Source organism: Strix uralensis, chromosome 4 (genome assembly GCF_047716275.1).
Source record: "Strix uralensis isolate ZFMK-TIS-50842 chromosome 4, bStrUra1, whole genome shotgun sequence".
NCBI lineage: Eukaryota > Metazoa > Chordata > Aves > Strigiformes > Strigidae > Strix > Strix uralensis.
In genome coordinates this window covers 37006742-37025369 of record NC_133975.1, presented here as the reverse complement: position 1 = coordinate 37025369, position 18628 = coordinate 37006742, and the positions used below count along the sequence as shown (strand labels likewise).

At 45.8% G+C, this 18628-nt stretch overlaps 1 protein-coding gene across 1 annotated transcript in view; it reads right to left on the bottom strand.

The window, feature by feature from the left end:
* Nucleotides 1-16352, bottom strand: part of ENPP6 (ectonucleotide pyrophosphatase/phosphodiesterase 6) — a 33893-nt gene extending 17541 nt beyond the window's left edge. Inside the window, exons 1-2 of the mRNA XM_074866403.1 lie at nt 15856-16352; nt 4525-4704 (exon numbers count right to left, since the gene is read on the bottom strand). Of these exons, the coding sequence (XP_074722504.1) occupies nt 4525-4704; nt 15856-16111 (436 nt within the window). The 5' untranslated portion in view covers nt 16112-16352. The remainder of the gene's footprint in view (nt 1-4524; nt 4705-15855) is intronic.
* Between the last annotated feature and the right edge of the window lie 2276 nt (nt 16353-18628).

Below are 18628 nucleotides of genomic sequence, written 5' to 3'. Positions count from 1 at the left end.
TATCTCCCCACCGTGAAAGTAATCTGCAACCTGGATGAACAGACTGCAGATTACCTGACAAGAACTGACTGTCCATACTGTCCCATAGTAAAACTTCCATACATTTGTACACAGCACCTTCAAGAAATCACATTCTACAACAGAGACAGGTCCCAGCTGCTACCTAACCAAATCATCCAAAAAATGTATTCCATGAGTGACCTAAAGTCATCTCCAGGAAGCAGGAGCCCTTGCCCCCTGCCCTGAGGGCATGCAGCTTCAGTCTTTTGCATGATGTCCTGGGTGCTACCAGCATCAAAACATGGGCTTTCAGAGCTACCTTGGATGCTGGAGATGAGGCAGTAATCCTCTGTGGGCTTTGCTAGTATTTCAGGACTGAATTGGAACTTCGGATCCAATTTCTCCTCTGACACTTGAGTTTGGGGAAAGATTGACTCCAAAGCCAGGCAAGAAGTTCAGTATGCATTTTGAAATGCCTATTATTTTAGTTTGGGTGGATGATTGCTCATAGCCAATGACTAATATGATGATTTTGCCTCTTTTTTCCTCTTCAGATACTGACATCAGATTATAATTTTCTCAGATAATGTTCCTCAGAATTACTCAAGCGATAATTTTAACTGGAAGCATTAACCTCTTGGGGATCTGGGATATTTTAGTTGCTGAGATATCTTTGCTATTTCTAGATTGTCAAGTGATGAGCATGACATAAAAGGCTACAGAGGCAGCAACAGTTAGAAATAATTTTGGCCACTAAATATTGGTCTTCAAGTGTGCAGTTCATTGGCAGTAACACTGAAAATTCAGGCTGCTTAGATAACAAGGGCTTCCTTTTTCTTTTTTTTTTTTTTTTTTTTTTAATCTTCTGTGATGAACAGAACTTAAAATTGGATTTTTGATGTTGAGGCTTGTTACAGTTCCAAAATACTGGCCATGAAGACCCTTAAATATTTAAATTTAATTTTGGTAGAGGCCAGGACAGATGGTAAATTTTCTCATTTAAATATTATGGGAAAGAAAATTTAAAAAGATTTGGAGCCAAAGGGAATGTTAAGTTTTTCTTGGTTAAATTACAAATAGATGAGCTGTATTTACTATGATGTAATGTTAGATACCTTTCTGCACAGTTTTGTATTACGCTAAACCTTTATTTAAAAACCTGAACTACTGGAGCAGGAATAAGGACTTGTTTCACAGTGATATATGTAGGCTCCTCTTTATCTATCTGACATAGAGACCCAAACCTCTGCCAACTTTAAATTGCATTTCTAAACATTGATTTAACAGTTGGACACTTCATGTCATAACAGAAGATTTTGAAAACTTCCCAGACTAGCTTTACGGTCTGGTAAATGTTGTGTTTAAATGGCAAAAAGTTGGATTTACGGTCCTTTTTTTTCCCTTTCTCTCATTTCAGTGTTTAGAAAGGATGTTGCATAGGCTGCCAGAAAATGAAAGAGTTTGAGGGTCTGGGGTAACATCACCCACCAGGCTGACCGTAAGGAGTGCAATAAAGCTTTGACTTTGGTGGTACCGCTGGGATGCTCTCTCACTCCCCTGGGGCTGCTCCATCCACTGGAGTTGCAGTGCTTCAGACAGGCAACCTGGGCGTGCGGCTGTGCATTTCACCCCACGTACAGCCTTACCTGTTACACTTAGGAATCAAACAGTCGGAGTATACATGACTTTTTCCCTAGGAATGCCTTGAAGAACAGAAACTGCCTTATAAACACTGTGAAGAAAGGAGAAAAATGTCCTTACAAGCCAAGTGCTTATATTTTGGCAGAAGTGGTGGTAGGGACCACCGGCACGATGGTATTTTGGGTCCTCTGCTTCTAGAGGCAGGAGAGCCCAGATGAATTCTGCCCATGAGTTGTCTTTGCTGTGTTTGTGTTGGGCTCAGAGATAAAGCTGTGATGAATGGATGTTCGCATCTGGCAGCCCTACTGATCTGTGTCCCTGTTTGCTGGGGTCTGGATTTTCTTCCTTTAAGCACTGACTATGCAGGAGAGAGGAACACAGGGAAGAATATGAAGTGGCAGATTTTGGGTTCAGACTTTGCAAAGCTTGGAACTGGCTCTGAGAAGGAAATGGCAGTGGTGTAAATTAACCCTGGGAATCAGCTTGCTGGCATTCACAGTGCATTTCTGCTACATTTGATCGGTCTCATTTGTCTTCACCGCTGGCTAGAGAGAAAATAGCATCTTCCAGAACAAAGTGTGATGAATTTGGCTGTACATTGCAGTTCCTATTAAGAGTTTCCCAAACATTTCCTATTTGGATCTTTATCAAATTTGCAAGATTCATTACCAAGCAGCAGTATATCCTCAGGCTGGAAGGCTAATCACTAATAGCAGGTCATATGCAATGCCAATGTCAGTGGGACCTCTCCCCACCTTGGTTATTAAACCCTTATTTTTTCTTTCATTTTGTTTGGCATTGCTCCACAGTCAAATGCCTTGTTAAGAATTAAAGCTTTAAAACAATAGATGTAGATTTTTTAGAGAGGATTGCATCCTTACTATGGAACTAGAAAACTGTTCAAAAAATTATATAGGGAAAATGTAATAAATACTATCGCATTTGATGTGACTTCTGTTTACTCCAGTTACACCTGGAGTCCTACTGCAGCCCAACTGCCCTGTGTTTTAGTTCAATAGTTCTATGTTTCACCCCGCTTCCTGCCCTGTGCCTGACCCTGTATGGCCAACGCGTCCTTTGAGACCATGAACACCCTTAAAATAAGCATGTGCTTATGCGTTTGCTGAACTGAGGCACTGATGACTTTGCCAAAGGTTGTCTGTCAGAGATAAATAATTAATGATAGACAGATGTACACATTCACAGCTAAAATACCAGATTCACGCAAAAAATTCCCCCTCTGTTTCGTAAGAGAGTCGATGCATACATTTGGCAGCATAAGCACTGGGAAAAGGGAGGCTCTATTGTTCCTTTCAACTTTCACTGGAAATAGTAGACACGTACGTGTGAAGGGTACACATATGTATACAGGATACATACATATACACCTCATACGTCTTCTCCCTGGGAGATACTGCTCAAAGTGCAACATGAAGGAGCTAGGTAAAGTCTGAAGGCATTTAATGGAAGTGATACTATTCTTTTGGATTTCAGTAGATCTCTGTAGCCTGTTACATCTATTCAGTATATAATTATACCTATTCAGTGCAGTTACATTAGTAGTTAAAAATGAATAGTCTACAGAAACAGGTGTTTTTGTAAATCTTTAGAAGAATGTCTACATTCTTGTATAATTTCTATATCCTACTATTTGCATTGCTGTTAGGTCACTTATGTGATCTCCAATAAGAAGCTTTTTTTTTGAGGGCCTATCCAAACCATTATATCTGGTCTGCAATTCCCATCCCTTGGACTGCCTTTGAATCCATAATGCAATATTGTCACCCTCAGATCTTTTTCCTCTTCAGTACTGTAGAAACAGTCTGGATGGGTTTTCAATGTTTTTCATCTTGGTTCACTCTTTCTTCCCTTTCCTGAGAACTGTGGCCTTTTTTGTGGGATGCCATTAGACACGTTTCATGGAAAGAGCATGACCAGGCACATGTGCATTGGGATGCAGAAGAAGAGCTGGCCAGGAGCCTGCGATGTGAGTCAGCTGCCGCTGCCCTACCCGCTGGCACTGGCTGTATTCAGTACACCTCTTCTAACATGTGGTCCTCTAGCCTGCAGTTACACGTATAAGGATATTGGGGTCCTGCTTAGGTAGCAGAGTTTAAAGATCAAGTTGAGAAGCTTGGTAATTTGTAAGAGATTTGGTCTGGCTGCACAGCTGGAACATTTATTTCCATGTGGGTTCTTAAATGGACAGACTAAGGGTATACTCCTGTTTGTTAAAAAAGACTTTTTATTATACATCCCTAGTGATTTCAGTTGTCCAATATCCAACAAATGAGGAATGAAAAGGCCAAGTCCCTCCAAGTGAATGGCTCAGATTCAGAGCAACCGGGACCCCAGTTGAGTTAATGATGAAGGAGGACAAGAGTGCTCACTCCAGCTCACCAAAGGATACTTTGCTTTCATCTGGATTTTGCTGTCCCTACACAGTAGATCGTCTTCAGCTCTCAGCTGCTAATTTCCAAGCATTGGGGGAGGATGGTTACTGTTTAACTTTGGTCAGTGTCATGGTCTACAGTGTTGCTCCATGAACCATTCATGGAGCAACGATTCAGCACAGCAGAAGCTACAGGTGGGCAAGAGGATCGAGAATTTGGTGGAGGAGGGGATGGTCTGCAAGCCAGCACCCCCCTGAAGGTAACATTTAGTGGACAGCTACCTCCAGTGACACTTCAGTCTTTTCCTTTCTAAGCATATACAAATTGTCATGGCCTAAGAAAAGATAATTCATTTCTATGAGTGGTTAGCAAAGCACTCATAATTCTTGTCTGTATTTCAGAACTATATTAAAGAGTCATCCTACAGCGTATGGAGTGCTTAGATGTAAAGATGCACTGTTAAGACAGTAGCAATTCCTGGCATACTAACCTGGCCAGTAGTACATGGAAACGTTCTTTTTTTCTTTCATCATTGTGACCCACAAAGGCTCCGATCCATTCCACCAGAGAGGCAGCAGGCTTTCTTTATTCACACCAATATCAAAAGATATATTTGCCTTTTGGTCCCACATATAGTTTCCAATCATCTGATGGACCTCACAGTGGCGACCTTTGGGGGAAGAGAAAAAAATCAACACAATCAGATCGGTGTTCTCCAGCAGAAGGATACCACCAGCACCACCACTGGATCATCCAGCAAATTAGCTGAAAAGCCCTGATTTGAACTCAGGGACCTCTTACTTTGCAACCACTCATACGTTTTTCTGAACTCTGTTACCTCTTACTGAGGTCCTCTAGGTAGCTCTCTATCCACCCCCAGTTCAGCCACCTAAAAGTTAGTTGCTGAAGCTTGTCAGCCACCTGTGTTCCCTTCACAGTCAATGAAGAAGAAGAGGCATCTCTAGAAAGCAATTCATGCCATCCTAAGATAGACATCTAAGGTATCCGGGAGGAGTTATCCTCTGGAGATGCATATTTCTCCCTATTAATTGTAGAGAAAGATCATTCACTTAGCTTCATACAGCCAACTTTTAGACAGCTGAGGCCAGAAGAAACAAATCCAACACCCCATGGCCTGCTCAACATGTCGTACCCAGTCTACACACACAAAACCATGGCAGCAGCAGCCCAAGCGAGTGCCACATGTTTGTCTGATGCCTGGCTCCTTCTACACACACAACATCTGGAAGTCTAAGGCCATTTTAAGGTACCCACCAGTGCACAGACACAGAGGGCTGCGAGAAGCAGTCTATGAACAGGAATGGATAAGAGCACAATCTGGAAACAGAATAAAGTTTGGGAAACTCACATTTTCCCTCTCCTTTAGCCATAGGGCCCATTGTTTTTCCACAAACAAGCAAAAACTAGGCTAAAACCTTTATATATTACTTTTATTTTTTGCTATGGTTTGTTTGTTTGCTTGTTTTTTAAATGAACACACTTTGTTCTTGGTTGTGGGAACAGCAATCATTTCATCAGACATTTTCAGCCCTCTTACTGCATCTTGGGGGCCCTTGGGCAATTTTATATTACAAGGCACTAGTATATAATAGCTGAGAGAGGTCTTCCACTTCTTGTCACTGTCAGAGGAGAAGATACTGTATTTTAAGAGTTAATCTGCAGGTGAATAAACCAAAGATGGGAAAAGAAATGTTGAAGAATAAGTTGTACTGGGAGTTCATGATTTCCATACCTTAAAAAACAATGACTGATGCATATGTGAGACACTGTCATCATTAGCTGATGACTCACGATACTGCAAGGATCCAGATAACAGGCTTTGATTACTGTGAAACCGAGTGTGGTGATCAGAACTGAAATAACCTTGGTATGCTTGTTTTGAAAAGGTGTCACTTTGAGCAGAGGACTCTGTATACTTTGGGCACGTGTGATCTTGAAATGGATTTTGAACTCTCCTTCCCTACTACGAAGTATTTCAATTATGCAAAACATTTCCTCCCCCCAAGTGGAGAAAAGCAATCCCAATTTGTGGCAGTCACTATTTACCATATTAAACCAAACAGGTTTAATATAGGAGAACTGGTAGATTGGATGGGCAGTAATCTGTCCTCTTTAGGCTGCCAAGTGCTTTCTTTGTTGTAAGTCTCAAAGAGCTAGAGGGAAGCCTCTATAGTGCATCAAAAACTCAGTCTTCCTACTTAGAGGACAACCCTGTCTCTTCACCTTCTTGAAATCCATGTACTCCTGAGCATATACCAACCTGCTAAACTGCAGGCAGTCAACTAGTGCCAGCCTGGGAAACCTGCAGGTTGGTGCTCAAGATGTTAGGTCATGTATTTGTATGATGTATAGTGTAGTCTTCATATAAAAACAATGAGCTCTAGCTGCTACTGATGTGAACTCCCTATAGGATTTAAGGTCTGCTGTCAGTTTGCCCACCTCTCTAAGGAACAGAACAGAGATTGTTCTTTGTAGAGTTGCTGGGAAGTTTAATGAACACTGTGCACTAATACAGAGGACAGTATTCTTCTGATCTACACATCAGGCAAGTTCATTCTTCTATGGACTCCAACTCTCCTTTTTTTATATTGAAAAAGAGGCCTAGAGACTATAAGGCATCGATTTTCATTGCAGACATTCCTGGTTCACAGGGCCAGAAGGGACGATCAGATGAGCAGACAGACCAAAAGACATGACCATTTAATGGTGTCTGGAGCCATCCGTGTCTGCTTGCCTGAAGTCTGTGTCCCAGAAAGACCCCAGACCTCCCTGGAAGACATCAATAACCAACTAATCAATCTCTTCCTTGGGTTGCTTGTCCCAATATTGATCATCAGTAAACACTGTTCAAAAAATATGTCTGGTCTCCAATTCTATTTTTGACTTTTGTTAATCTTCAACCATGGCTATTCTGTGCCTTGCTCACCGGAGTAAAAAGCCCTGCAATAGCTGGCATTTCTGCCACCCCAGAGACACTTATACACAGAATTAAGGTCACTTCTCAAATTTCTTTTGGGTCACATGTACAACGCCAGTTCTTTACATCCCCTGTTGTAACTTATTTTCTCCAGCCTGAGAAAATGATCTTTTGGTGATCTCCTTTTTAACAATTATCAAAATAGCAACATGGTGTTAGACAGACACCATAACACGCTGAATTTATTATTGCTTCCATTACTGCAGCTTTCCTCTGTAATCAAACATTATCTTAAAGAGTTTCAGAAGTAGAAACAGGGCAAAAAGCAATTTCAGCATACAGATGTCATTATTTAACCTCACTGCAATTGTAGTAAAAAGCACCCTTTCCTCAAGCAACAGAGGAAAACAAAGAGGGTATAGTTCCCAGGAATATGATAACTGCTGTATCTTTCTGGAAGAGAGCCAGCAAAAGCATTTGCAAGTCTGCGTGCTACAGCTTACTTGGACACTACACTTCTTACAGCATTGGCTTTGTCTAAAGCACATTCCCATGTCTCCAGGCACTTTTGTCAGCATTCAAATGAATCTCTGCAAAACAAAGATGAAATTAAAAAAAAAAAGCCAACAAAACCAACAAAACATGCAGCCACTTGACCACCCACAACAATAGCACAGTAATGCTGAGTGCTGTGCACCCTACATTAACCGTATGTGAGATTTGGAAACCAGAGCGTATGCTCCTCTAGCATTTGCTATAGGAATGACCTCTTCTTTCTTTGGTGGTCTTTCACTGACTGCAGGACAGTGTGTAGGATCACCAGTAGGCATGATATATCATACAGGGACCATCTGCATTAAATCTACAAGAGAAAATGCTCTTCTGAAACACTCAGTCATCTTTTTTTTTTTAAAGAGAGGCAGCATGTGGAAGATGTGCAGTGCTATACCTGGCGCATCGGGCAACAAACCAGAGGTAAACAGTCTCTGCACTGAGCAAATCAGATTTATCATAGAACCCATGGTGAGTATATTAGTCAGCACAGCAAAGGTACAATAATCTGTACCCACGTGGTATCCACCTGATGACGAACATAAGTCCATGCATTTAGCTAAATCTACTGTACTGTGTAATATTATATGCATGCCTTGCTGCTACTGTGAGACCTTTCCTCCCACCATGATGTCCCCACTCCCAGGGGGGCAGATGCAAGCACAGGCTGCCGTGGGGCTATATAGGCTGAGGAAGAGCTAAGTTCCTCCACTCAAACAGCTTCACAGATGTAACGTAGGTAGGTTTTAACAGCCCAAGAGAGACATGCTGCTCCCTTTCTCCCCTTTCTTCCCTCCCCAGTGTCTTTCCTCTGCTATTCCCTTGCTTGAAGAGCCACTTAAATTTTAACCTAGACCTGCTCATTTATCAGTTTCTCACCCCACTTCCAACCCCACTGGAGACCTGCTGGGTGTCTTGCCCTGTTCTGCTCATGCTGCCTGCCGTGAGGAGGAAGAGAGCAGGACTTCAAAAGTCACCAGCACGGTATTCCCACTCCAAAGCAGACTATCGTGGTGTTGCTGTCCCCAAGGACTGAGTCCAGCCTGCTGTGAGCAGAGCATCCTGAAGAGCCCAGTTCTGCCTGCTTTGATATATGCCCTGCTCTGCTTTTCCCCTGCTGGGTCTCATCTGCCCTGCTTTGAAAAGAAAGACCACAGGGAAAAAACAAAACCTGTGTGCTAAACCTTAAGTGGCCTGGAGAAGACCAGGGCTCATGAGAAGTCAGGGGGGGAGTGCTGGTCTGGGCAAAGTGGCCCTGCCATCTGCAGGCCCCCAAGCAAAAACAGTACCTGCAAGATGTGCACAGACAGTTTATGTTCCCAGAAGAGCTTTCTGGCAAAGTCTTTCCAATTTTTTTATGACCTCCTATACCAGACAGATCCAGAGCAGAAACACCTTAGCCTACATCGGGCAAGACTTTGCAATCCAAGTAGGATCACATCAAAAGGCACAGGAAAATCTCTGCTATACAGAGCATTATTTTTTTTCCCTGAAGGGGATTCATTTCATAAGAGCGTGAAACTCTTAATTCAATGCTTTCATAATGGAGCCAGGCCTGGGGTGAACGAAAATTGCTTCCAAAGCATCCAGCTTAGGCTTTGCAGGTGCTTGCTTGTGTGGTAAGGCAGGTCTTGTGTCCCTGGAGAGGAGACGCTCCGAGCTGTCAGCTGATCTCCTGACCTGAGTGGCAGTGGTGGGCTGAGGGACCAGGCTGGGACCCCTGACCTCCCACAACTGGGTACGGCTTGAGGACACCGCAGCTCCAAGCACTACAGAGGACCTGAACAAAATGATGGGCAAAGCTGCTGCCTGCACCACTAGAGAGGGTACGAGCCTCTGGCAGTTTCCTGTTCATCAGCTGTGACTTCAGCTCTGGGCAAAGAAATACCATATATGTGAATGTCCACTTACTGCTGCGAATAGCTGGTAGCAGGTATACTAGTTGTGAGCTGTGAGGTTGTAGCTAGTAAGAAGGGAAAACCTCTGTGCTTCAATTTGTAGCATATGAACTTGTGCTAGAGAAAACTTTCTGTTCTCCACTTTGAAAGTGTTTCCATTTTTTTAACTGGTAGAAAGCAAACACAGATTTTTACAACATTTTGTGTATGTGTGAAAGAGAAAAATCTTGGCACTTGGCATTGCAGCCTTTCTGCAGGCGGCGAGTAAACAAAGCAAGATGAAGAATGTGAAAATGAAAAACCCTCCTGGTTCCCACTCTCTTCTCCAGCCTGTCCTTGCTAGGATAGTACCCCTTCCCTGCCAGTTAAGAGTATTACCACAAACTTCTTTGTGCTCTTTTGCTTCCCAACACACAATTTTAGAAATGGAAAGCTACTGAATCCAAGAAAAAGAAGAGGGTATTTATTTAAAAACTGTATGTCACAAACACAATCATTTAAATCTTTGCTGTTGCTGGCATCTGTGGTGGTTAAAAGAGGAGCAAAAATAAAAAAATCCTATTCCTTTGTCACTCATCATGCTCTCTGTGTCCTTATGGCTTTTTTCTCAGCTTGGACAGTGAAGTTGAGATAGTTGCAGTTCATCTGCACCCTGTTGTACTCCTAGCCCTCCATTTTTTATGCCTCAGACAATGTGCAAGTATTGTTTATGTAGTTAAAAGCTTGCTTAACTGCTAAACAGAAATTGCCAGCATCCTTTCCTGGACCAGGCTGGAGTCTGGATACCATTAACTGGGCAGCAGAAAAGAAGCATCTGCTACAGCCATCACCAGGTGGGGCTTCCTCTGGGTACCAAGTGGATGGAGAGTGGAGATGCTGTGCTGTAAACATGGAGACCTCTCACAGCACAATAAGTATACTAGTACATGTACACATCAGCCAGACTCCAAAGAACTTCAAAGGTGGGAGCCCAAAGGACATTTGCTCCCAGAAAACATGGAATAAACTGGCTGTGGCATACATCGAGATTTGCTGTGCTCAGGGGAAAACAGCAGCAGACTGGCTATTTATCAGACAGCAGCGTCATCCACCAAAGCCTCTCAGCAGTCAAGCACGCCAACACTGAGAGTGAGGAATGGAGGAAGGATGGCATAAATGTGGAAGATGGGTGAAACCTTCAGTCTGACAGAGTAGACCTTGACTGTTAGCCATCCCTGGGACCTCTGCCATGCTGCCCCTCTCCCTCCTGTCATGCAGAGGAGAAGGTGATGGCACAGGCAAGGGTGAGCTGCAATGGCTGGGGAAACACTACACATCACCCTTATATTTTAGAGAAGCCTCAAACATGCCATCACTGAGTTATTGCAAGTGTGGGAGAACCCTGCAAAGACTACAGTCCTCACCTCGGGTGCAGGAGACTTGAAACAACCTCTGTTCAACCTCCTCCCCCATCCTGCAAGCTTCATGGGACCTCCCAGCCTCTCTGCCAAGTATTTAAGATCAGGTCCTGTCCAAAAAGGGACATGGGGGCCCCTGGCCGGTTCCTCTCCAAGCAGCTCCCCCCCCGCCACCTCTGCAAGCAGGGTCTCCCTCCACCTCCCACGGAGGCCAAGAGAAATACAGCTCTTGGACATGGGGCTGCACAGCTTATCAGGTGACTGGCACATCTGCATGGAGGACCTGCCAGAAAAGATCTCATTTGTTGTTAGAATTTTGGAAAATAAATCCTCTCTGGGTTTCCAGCTCAGATGTGATACCGTCCATCCGTGTTTATGCTGGTTGGGGCTGGAAATGTGAGGGGCCCCTACATGCCCTCAGCTGGGGTTGCTTCAGCAGAGCTGGGGTTGCTTCAGCAGAGCTGGGGTCCAGGGAGTCCCCCAGCACCCCCCCTAACACCTGCAGATTGGCAGGTGAGGGACACCGAAACCCCTCAGCATGAGCAGCTTTTCTGGAGAGATATGGCATGAAGGGCTCTGAAGCAATAACTTGTACTTGCAGCTGTAATGGGGAAGACCTCAGACTTTCCATTTAGCTTGGCATGAGAGCTCCCTGCAGAGCCAGGCCATGGCAAGGAATGGGAAAAATTAAAAACTCCCCACAGAATAAAAACCCAAGGTGGCTTGTGGCCTTAATTACTTTCTTTGCAAAACAAACAGCACGCAGTGTCATTAAGTGAGCCTTTTGGGATACGTGTATTTGGACACCTCCTTCCCTCCCTTGCCAAGCCCACACTGAGTCCTGCAAAGCTCTCTCAAACACACGTATCAGAAGCAACAGCTCCTTTTACCTAATTCACCACTTTATATCATGCCTTTCAGGTCAACGACTGCAATATCCTAACTGGCGCATGGAGAGCTAGCACACCAGATAGGATTCAGCCTAGCAGCTCAGAAAATGACCCAGCCACTCAAGAACCAGTCTTTACACCACTGTGGAAGCCAAAACTGAGAAAGGTGGCATGAATGAAGTTGTTAGAGAAGATTGCTTTAAGAAGAGTGGGATTTTAAGCCAGTACACCCTTGGTGTGTCCTTGGGCTGCCTTGCACACCACCAGATGTTTGTAGCAAAACAACATCTCCTGTTGCATATCAGTAAGATCCCTTTGCTTCAGCAATGACTTGGCTGGTGTTTGGTGCTTCTTCAAGCAAACACCATTTGTCTTTCAGCTAATTGAGGGCAGTGCTTTGCCTTTCTGTTGAGCTGTGACTGCCACCCCAGCCGGGCCCTGGTGGGAGACCCTGCAGGGTGCTGGGTGGCAGCTGTGACGTGTGGTGTCTTTGGGTACTGGCACTGCTGAGCAAGGGAAGCTGGAGGAGGACAGTGTGACCTAGGTCTGCATGGTGGGTGCAGCCTGGGCGCCTGTGAAGGGATGTCCCAGAACAGAGGGTCATGATGTAGTGCCCTGGCTCACAGGGAGATGGGAACTTTCCCCCGTGCTCTGAAACAATAACTTTACACGAAGAAGACAAACCATTAGCATTTCTCTTGTTTCTATGCTCTGCTTTTCTTTCTCATAATTGCTGTAGATGTGGAGGAAGGGAAGAGACCTCTAGGCAGGCCCTGGGCTTTGAGCTGAGGCTTTCTGCGTCACTCCAGGAAGTTGCAGCAAATATTTTCTTACAGGTTAACAGCAGCAGCAGATTTAAGTAGGAAGGGGCTTTGCTGTGGAGAGCTCTGTGGCCACCCTGCAGCACTGCATGACCACAGGCAAGCCATCTCCCTCCCTCTGCTTCCTTTCCAAATTTAATCTGTTTAGTTTACCTCGGCTGGGCCCTGTTCCTTCTACTGTGTCTGTGCTTCACCTAGCACCTAGTCTCAGCAAAACGGGGTATGCTTCGTATTAGCATACATTAGTTAGTTGGTTTTAGATCCATGGCTCTTGATCATCAGTTATGGTTGCATTTATTTGGTTATAGCTTGAAAAGCTCAGTAAACTTGCTATTTCTCATGAATACTAAATCCAGTTAGGCTGCCTTCTTGAAAGAATCAGTAGAGTAAAATGTAATGACTAAAAGATCCTGCAGATAATCAGGCGGCTGTGCTGTGCACTACTGCTTGCTAGTTTCCCGTTGCAGGGGAAAGCTACCTTCTGGCAGGGCTGATAGGTGCAGGTTGACATCTGCACTGACATGCAGTGGGGCAGATGCTGCTGACCTCCATAACCTCCACCTGCAGCTCTGGGCAGGAGAAGGAGGTAACTTCAGATTTGAGGGGACCGACCTGTCCCAGTGGTGATGGTGTCCAAGGAGGAGAGTCCACTGTCCTCCTCCAAAGCCACTGAAATGAAGGAAAACATCCCCCGTAAAAACTACCCTTGTCTAGTTGTGAATCTCGGGCAGATACTGGGTGAAGGATGGTATGCAGAAAGGAGAGGCCTTGCTCACACAAATGATAGGGGCAAGAGAGAAATACATCCCAACTGCTGTGTTTTCAAGCACACGCTGTCCTGGACCTGGCAGTCACATATGCTTCTGAACGGATGTGGGGCCACAAGACCTTGTGAACAAATAGATAAGGAAGGGACTGGAGTGTTTATCTAAAAAAATGGTGGGATATAATGAACAAGTCAGGGGTGGGAGTGTGCAGGTGGGGCCAGAAATTAAGCTGATTTAGCTGAAAAAAGCCAATATGCTATGAAACTGTACTCACAAATGCTAAAATATGACAATTTGGTGGTTAAAATGTGAGTTTCTTAACAGCTCGTGATGCAGCAGTTCAGGACAAGACAAGAACAGCCTGTTCTTGTAGTCCCTGATTTCCCAGAAGAAACCGTGACAACGTTTAAGTCCCACACATCCCAGTTGCAAATGAAAGCAAACCCAGTTACAGACCTCTCCCTGCAGCAGAGAGACATAAACGGTGAGATGTGATGGAAGCTTTCCCAACCTGTATAGCAGCGATGGGGAGACAGTAACTTGCCTGTCCCCACACAGGTCGCTACAGTGTGATGCTTATGTCACCCTGCCATGGCTGCATTTTTTCCAAAAGCTGTCCCAGCTTTCTGAATCAAATGTGCGCAGACTGAACACAGCTACTGCTACACCTGCCTCATGCCCAACGCTCCTAACCCTACCATCATCTAAAATGTGACATCTCCTTTCTGTGGAGACTGCACCATGGCACTGGGAGTAAGAAGAGTGCAGCCATGGGATTTACCCTGCTGTCACGTCAGGACACAACCACGGAGTACACTAAAACCCCGAGGGCCCAAGTGCAGACTTGTATCTTCCTTTGGGCATGTTCATCACCTAAACTTGGTCCTCAGTTGGTTCCTGACCTGTTTAACACTGCTGTGACTCATGTGTTATGAAGGTGAATTGTTATTTGCAGTTAAGTTGTATTTGCATTGAGATGCTCATCATGAAGGCCAGGAGACTTGCAAGAAGAGTTGAGTTTGGTCTCATAGATTGTCTCATTGCCTCAGGCTGGGGTGTAGAAAATCTGATACCCTAAAAATGTGAAAAGTCTAGTAGTGGTGTTTCATCATCTAAAACAACACTCCTTTGCGAGTATAAAATAGGATGTTTTCAAAACTCCTTGAAAGGCTGATTATAGACTTCACTCTATGCATATGCACTTAATAGGAGTAATGATTAAATGTGGTAAGGAGTAAAAGCAGTCGCTTTCCCTCTTCTCTTTAACAACTCCATCCAAAGGTTTTTTGCACACATGAAGTGTTAAGCTGGTTTGCCTATATACACCTAAAGAACATAGTCTGGGGCAGAATGACTCCTCTATTTTCAGTCATGACATTTGCTCTGCATTCATGCATTTGCACCAAGTCATGAAAGGAAACTGTGGTGGTTTTGTACTCTTTGCTGTTCAGAGATGAGCAAGGCGTTTCTCTTGAGAGAGAGGGAGGAAGGGGTTAAGTGGTTTCAAAACAAGCTGGGCACAACTGATGTCAGATTTTTGTCTTACAATGGCATCTATTTGCTTTCCCAGCAAGCGGTATATGATCCACTGGGCACTGTATTGTTCCAGGGACAGCAGAAGATGCCACATATCATAGGAGAGTACAGATTCTCTTACTCCTTCCCTTTAGGTGGAAGGTCTTGTTCGTTAAATAATTCTGGAGAAAAATCCAGTCAGAAACTCCAGAAAAACTTTTCTGTTTTTTTTTTTTTTTAACTTAAGCATTGTTTCCAGGATGTCTCTCTCTGATGGAAATGGCCCAGCTGTACTCTGGGCACCTTCCCAGTGTCAATGTAGTCATGTGTCACTCCACTTAGATTAAAAGCAATTCAGTATCATGAAAACTATGACTATATCATCTCAGTTTTCTGAAAGCCTCTTCTGGGTATTCAGAAAAACGGTAGGGGAGCAAAAGCAAAAATCCTTAATGTTTTTCTATTTGGCTATTTCAGATTATTACAGATATGAGGACTTGGGGCAAAGTTAAGACAGAGACCTGTGAAAGCAGAAAGTCTGTTAAGTTTGAAAATAAATTTAACACTGAGCATGCCAAAACAGACCTGGTGACTGAAAAAAAGTTCTTCTCTTAGCCACCCTTAGTTTACACGCCTTTTTATTAACTGGAAAGGCTCTGAGCAGGTTCTGTATTAATTTTCCATTCATTTGCCACTCGTTTTTATGCTCTATATGCCATAGCCCCCATCAGTGTTCCCACCAGGGAGCCCTGGATGGCTGTGCTGCTGCAGTGGCAGCAGGTAGGGACCTGGCAGCACCATGGGAGAGCAAAGTGGGACTTCAAAAATCAGCTCCAAGCGGCGTTTCCAAGTTCAGAGCAGGTTTTAGACAACCAATACTGAGCTGTAATGCGCAGTGCTTTTAAACTCCCAGCTAAAAGCACGACTTGTGTTATTTTTACATTGTCTTTGGAGGAAAATGTAATGGGAAGCTGCCCTCCACTTCAGCACGGGGAGCTTGGCAGCTCCAAGGAGCAGCACAGCACAGAAATGCAAGTACTCACCCGTCATCAGCGTGTAGTAATTTGGGTAGGAGAGGCTGGGGAAGTCTGGGGTCATGTAATCCACCTTCACCCCCATGTTCACAATGTCCCGAAAGCCCGGCAGACCCTCCAGCTCACTGTCGTCGATGTAGTCGAAGCGAAAGCCGTCAAGCAGGAACACCAGGAGCTTGCGGTGGGCCGAAGGGGCAGCGGAGAGCGGCAGGAGGGAGGCGATGGCGGCGGCGAGGAGGGCGGCCAGGAGGTTGGGGCTCCCCATGGCGGGCAGCGCTGCCAGGGCCAGGGCTGGGCAGCAGTGAGGGATCTGCAGCAGCTTCGGGGCCGGACCTGGCACTGCTGTCCTCCCTCCTGCTTCCACTGCTTGCGTTAAAGCTGCAGCACTGCCCCGCGCAAGCTGCAGGCGTGGGAGGTCACAGGTTAATTACAAGCAGATGATTAACTTCGAGCAGAGGGAAGAGCTCGGTATTTCCCAGCTACAGAAAAAAGGCTTCGTGGCGATGGGGAAAACAGCACAAAAGTAAACGGAGCCTGTCAGAACGTTCCGCAGAGCCACCCGAGGGAGCATGAGGGAGGGAGCACTGGCTGCTGGCCCTGGGTGAGGAGGGAGCGCAGCCCCCAGCCATGCTCCCACAGCCGCTCACTCGCAGAGAGCAGAGCTTGTCTCGCCAGCCAGCCCAGCTCCGTGCCAGGGCTGAGGCTTGCAGAGGTCTGACAGAGAGGGGCTGCTTTCTTTAAAAGGGAGTGTTACATCTCTGGCCACATGAACGTGCACTTTCTTCGTATGTTTCTGGCAGTGGCTTGTGATAGAAACTCAGACAGAGATTAAGGCAAAGCATCTCCCTGGTTCGGGAGGTGGAGGATGTGAGTTGGGGTCTGGCATTTTGATGGCACAGCTGTACCGGCAGAGCACTGTCTGAGCAAACTCACCTCTACATGGACCCGAGTCCCTGCAAAGGACCCTGTCCTCTCCACTTGTTCTGTGCTGCCATGGGACTAATACAGCTCTTGATGCACTAGTAGAAAAATCTAACTTTCAGCATTAGACAGAACAAATTATGCATTTATTTTCTGGCTGTTGATATTATTGGGATATTAAGATCTGGGTGCTGCCAAATTTCATATTAAAAATGAAAAATTGTTCACAGCTTAGTCACAAGTCACCACCAGCTGCTTCTCCTGCCAGCCACAGGAGCCTAACTATATCTCTAATGCAATGCCAGCACCTGTTGTATGCTATAATTACATATTAACTCACTTTATTGAATTGTGTTTGTTTTTCCTAAACAAAAGGAATTCATAGCGTTGTCTCAGTCATCGTGGGAACAGCCCGTCACACCTGGGGAAGGTTGCAATGGCTGACCTCCACTCTGACGTGAATGTCTGAACCTCTGCTTGCTCCTTACAAAGCTCCCAGTTGTACGTCCAGCGTGTCTAGTCACCTCTTACCAAACACTGGGCTGATGAAAGCTCAGCAAGATGGCTTTCAGCTTCCCTTGCCCCAAACGCTTATTTACCCCTGTGCAAAACCCCCTCATGTCCTGGCTTGCCTTTTGCACAGCTTTGTACTGGCTGCTGGTGCCCGTGAGCCAAAGCAGCTGCCTGCAGGTCACTGCTCCCGGGACATGGCTGGATAGATGCTGTCCCTGCCCTTCTCCCATGGGGCTTCCAGCTCAAGCAAGAAGATGCCCTGCAAGGAAAGGGGTGCTGGGATCTTCTGTAGGAGGGAGTCATTCCAGGCAGTGGAAGAGGACAGAGGGGGAGCCTGCAGTTGAGCAAGGATGCTCAGGCTCTTCAGCTGGCTGTGCTTGTGTTCACCTTCTCAGTTGAATTCCTCATGCCTCCCTGCCAGTGGACTAAATGCACTCCTGGTGGACATCTCCCTCTCTATGACTTGCCCAGCCACTCTTTTCCTTCCTTTTTTTCTCATGTGCCCCTTTTTCTATCCCCCATCTCGGAGCCCAGCACTTGGGATGTACCCTCACATCATTCACACTTGAGCCAAGAGCTCGGAGCATTTCTACGCTCCAGCCCAGGGATCTTTAGAGCAAGATAGTGACAGAACCAGCCCTTCAGGGGTTTATCCCTTTTCAGATAGCATTTACTTTTGGAGCCTTGCGTTGCTAGCTATCATTGTCTTGACAACTTTAATTCGGTCTATGTTTTGACTTTTCTTATCTTACCTGGCTTTAGTTCATGTATTTCTTCACAGTGCAGCAGCAGTTTTCTCAGCAAAACCAACCCAGCTGTGCTGCACCTCCGGTCAGAGACAGCTGAGCCCTGGCGCCATCTGTACAGCCCAGAAGGACAGATGGACTGCAGTCCCCAGTCTGCTGGGATGATAACAGGTCCCAGACCCACAGCCCAGCCTCTGGAGCAGACATCAGCAGACCTGGCAGTACCAATGTGCTCTAGACTGAGCTTCGAAGGAAAACACCCAGATCCTGCAGCGCAAGGGGAAAGCCACAAGGCTGCGTGACTTAGGCAGCTGGGCTGCGTTTCACTGGCGTCCCAGCCTGTGCAAGGCTGCCGCTGCCCTGCCCGCTGGGGATGAGGCTGCAGTTGCGTGCTAGGCTGATGGGCGACGTGACGGCCTGGGCAGTGGTGCAGGCAGCTGCCTGCCTGCAGGACAGCACGTGCCATGTGTCACACCTATGGAGACCCACCACTCTTCTCGGCCATCTCCAGCCTTGGCAGGGCGTCAGCTGAGGATCTGCCTCTTCACCCGCATCCTGAAGGGAATATGCATGTCCTCCTCCTGCTGCCCCTCACTGGGCCT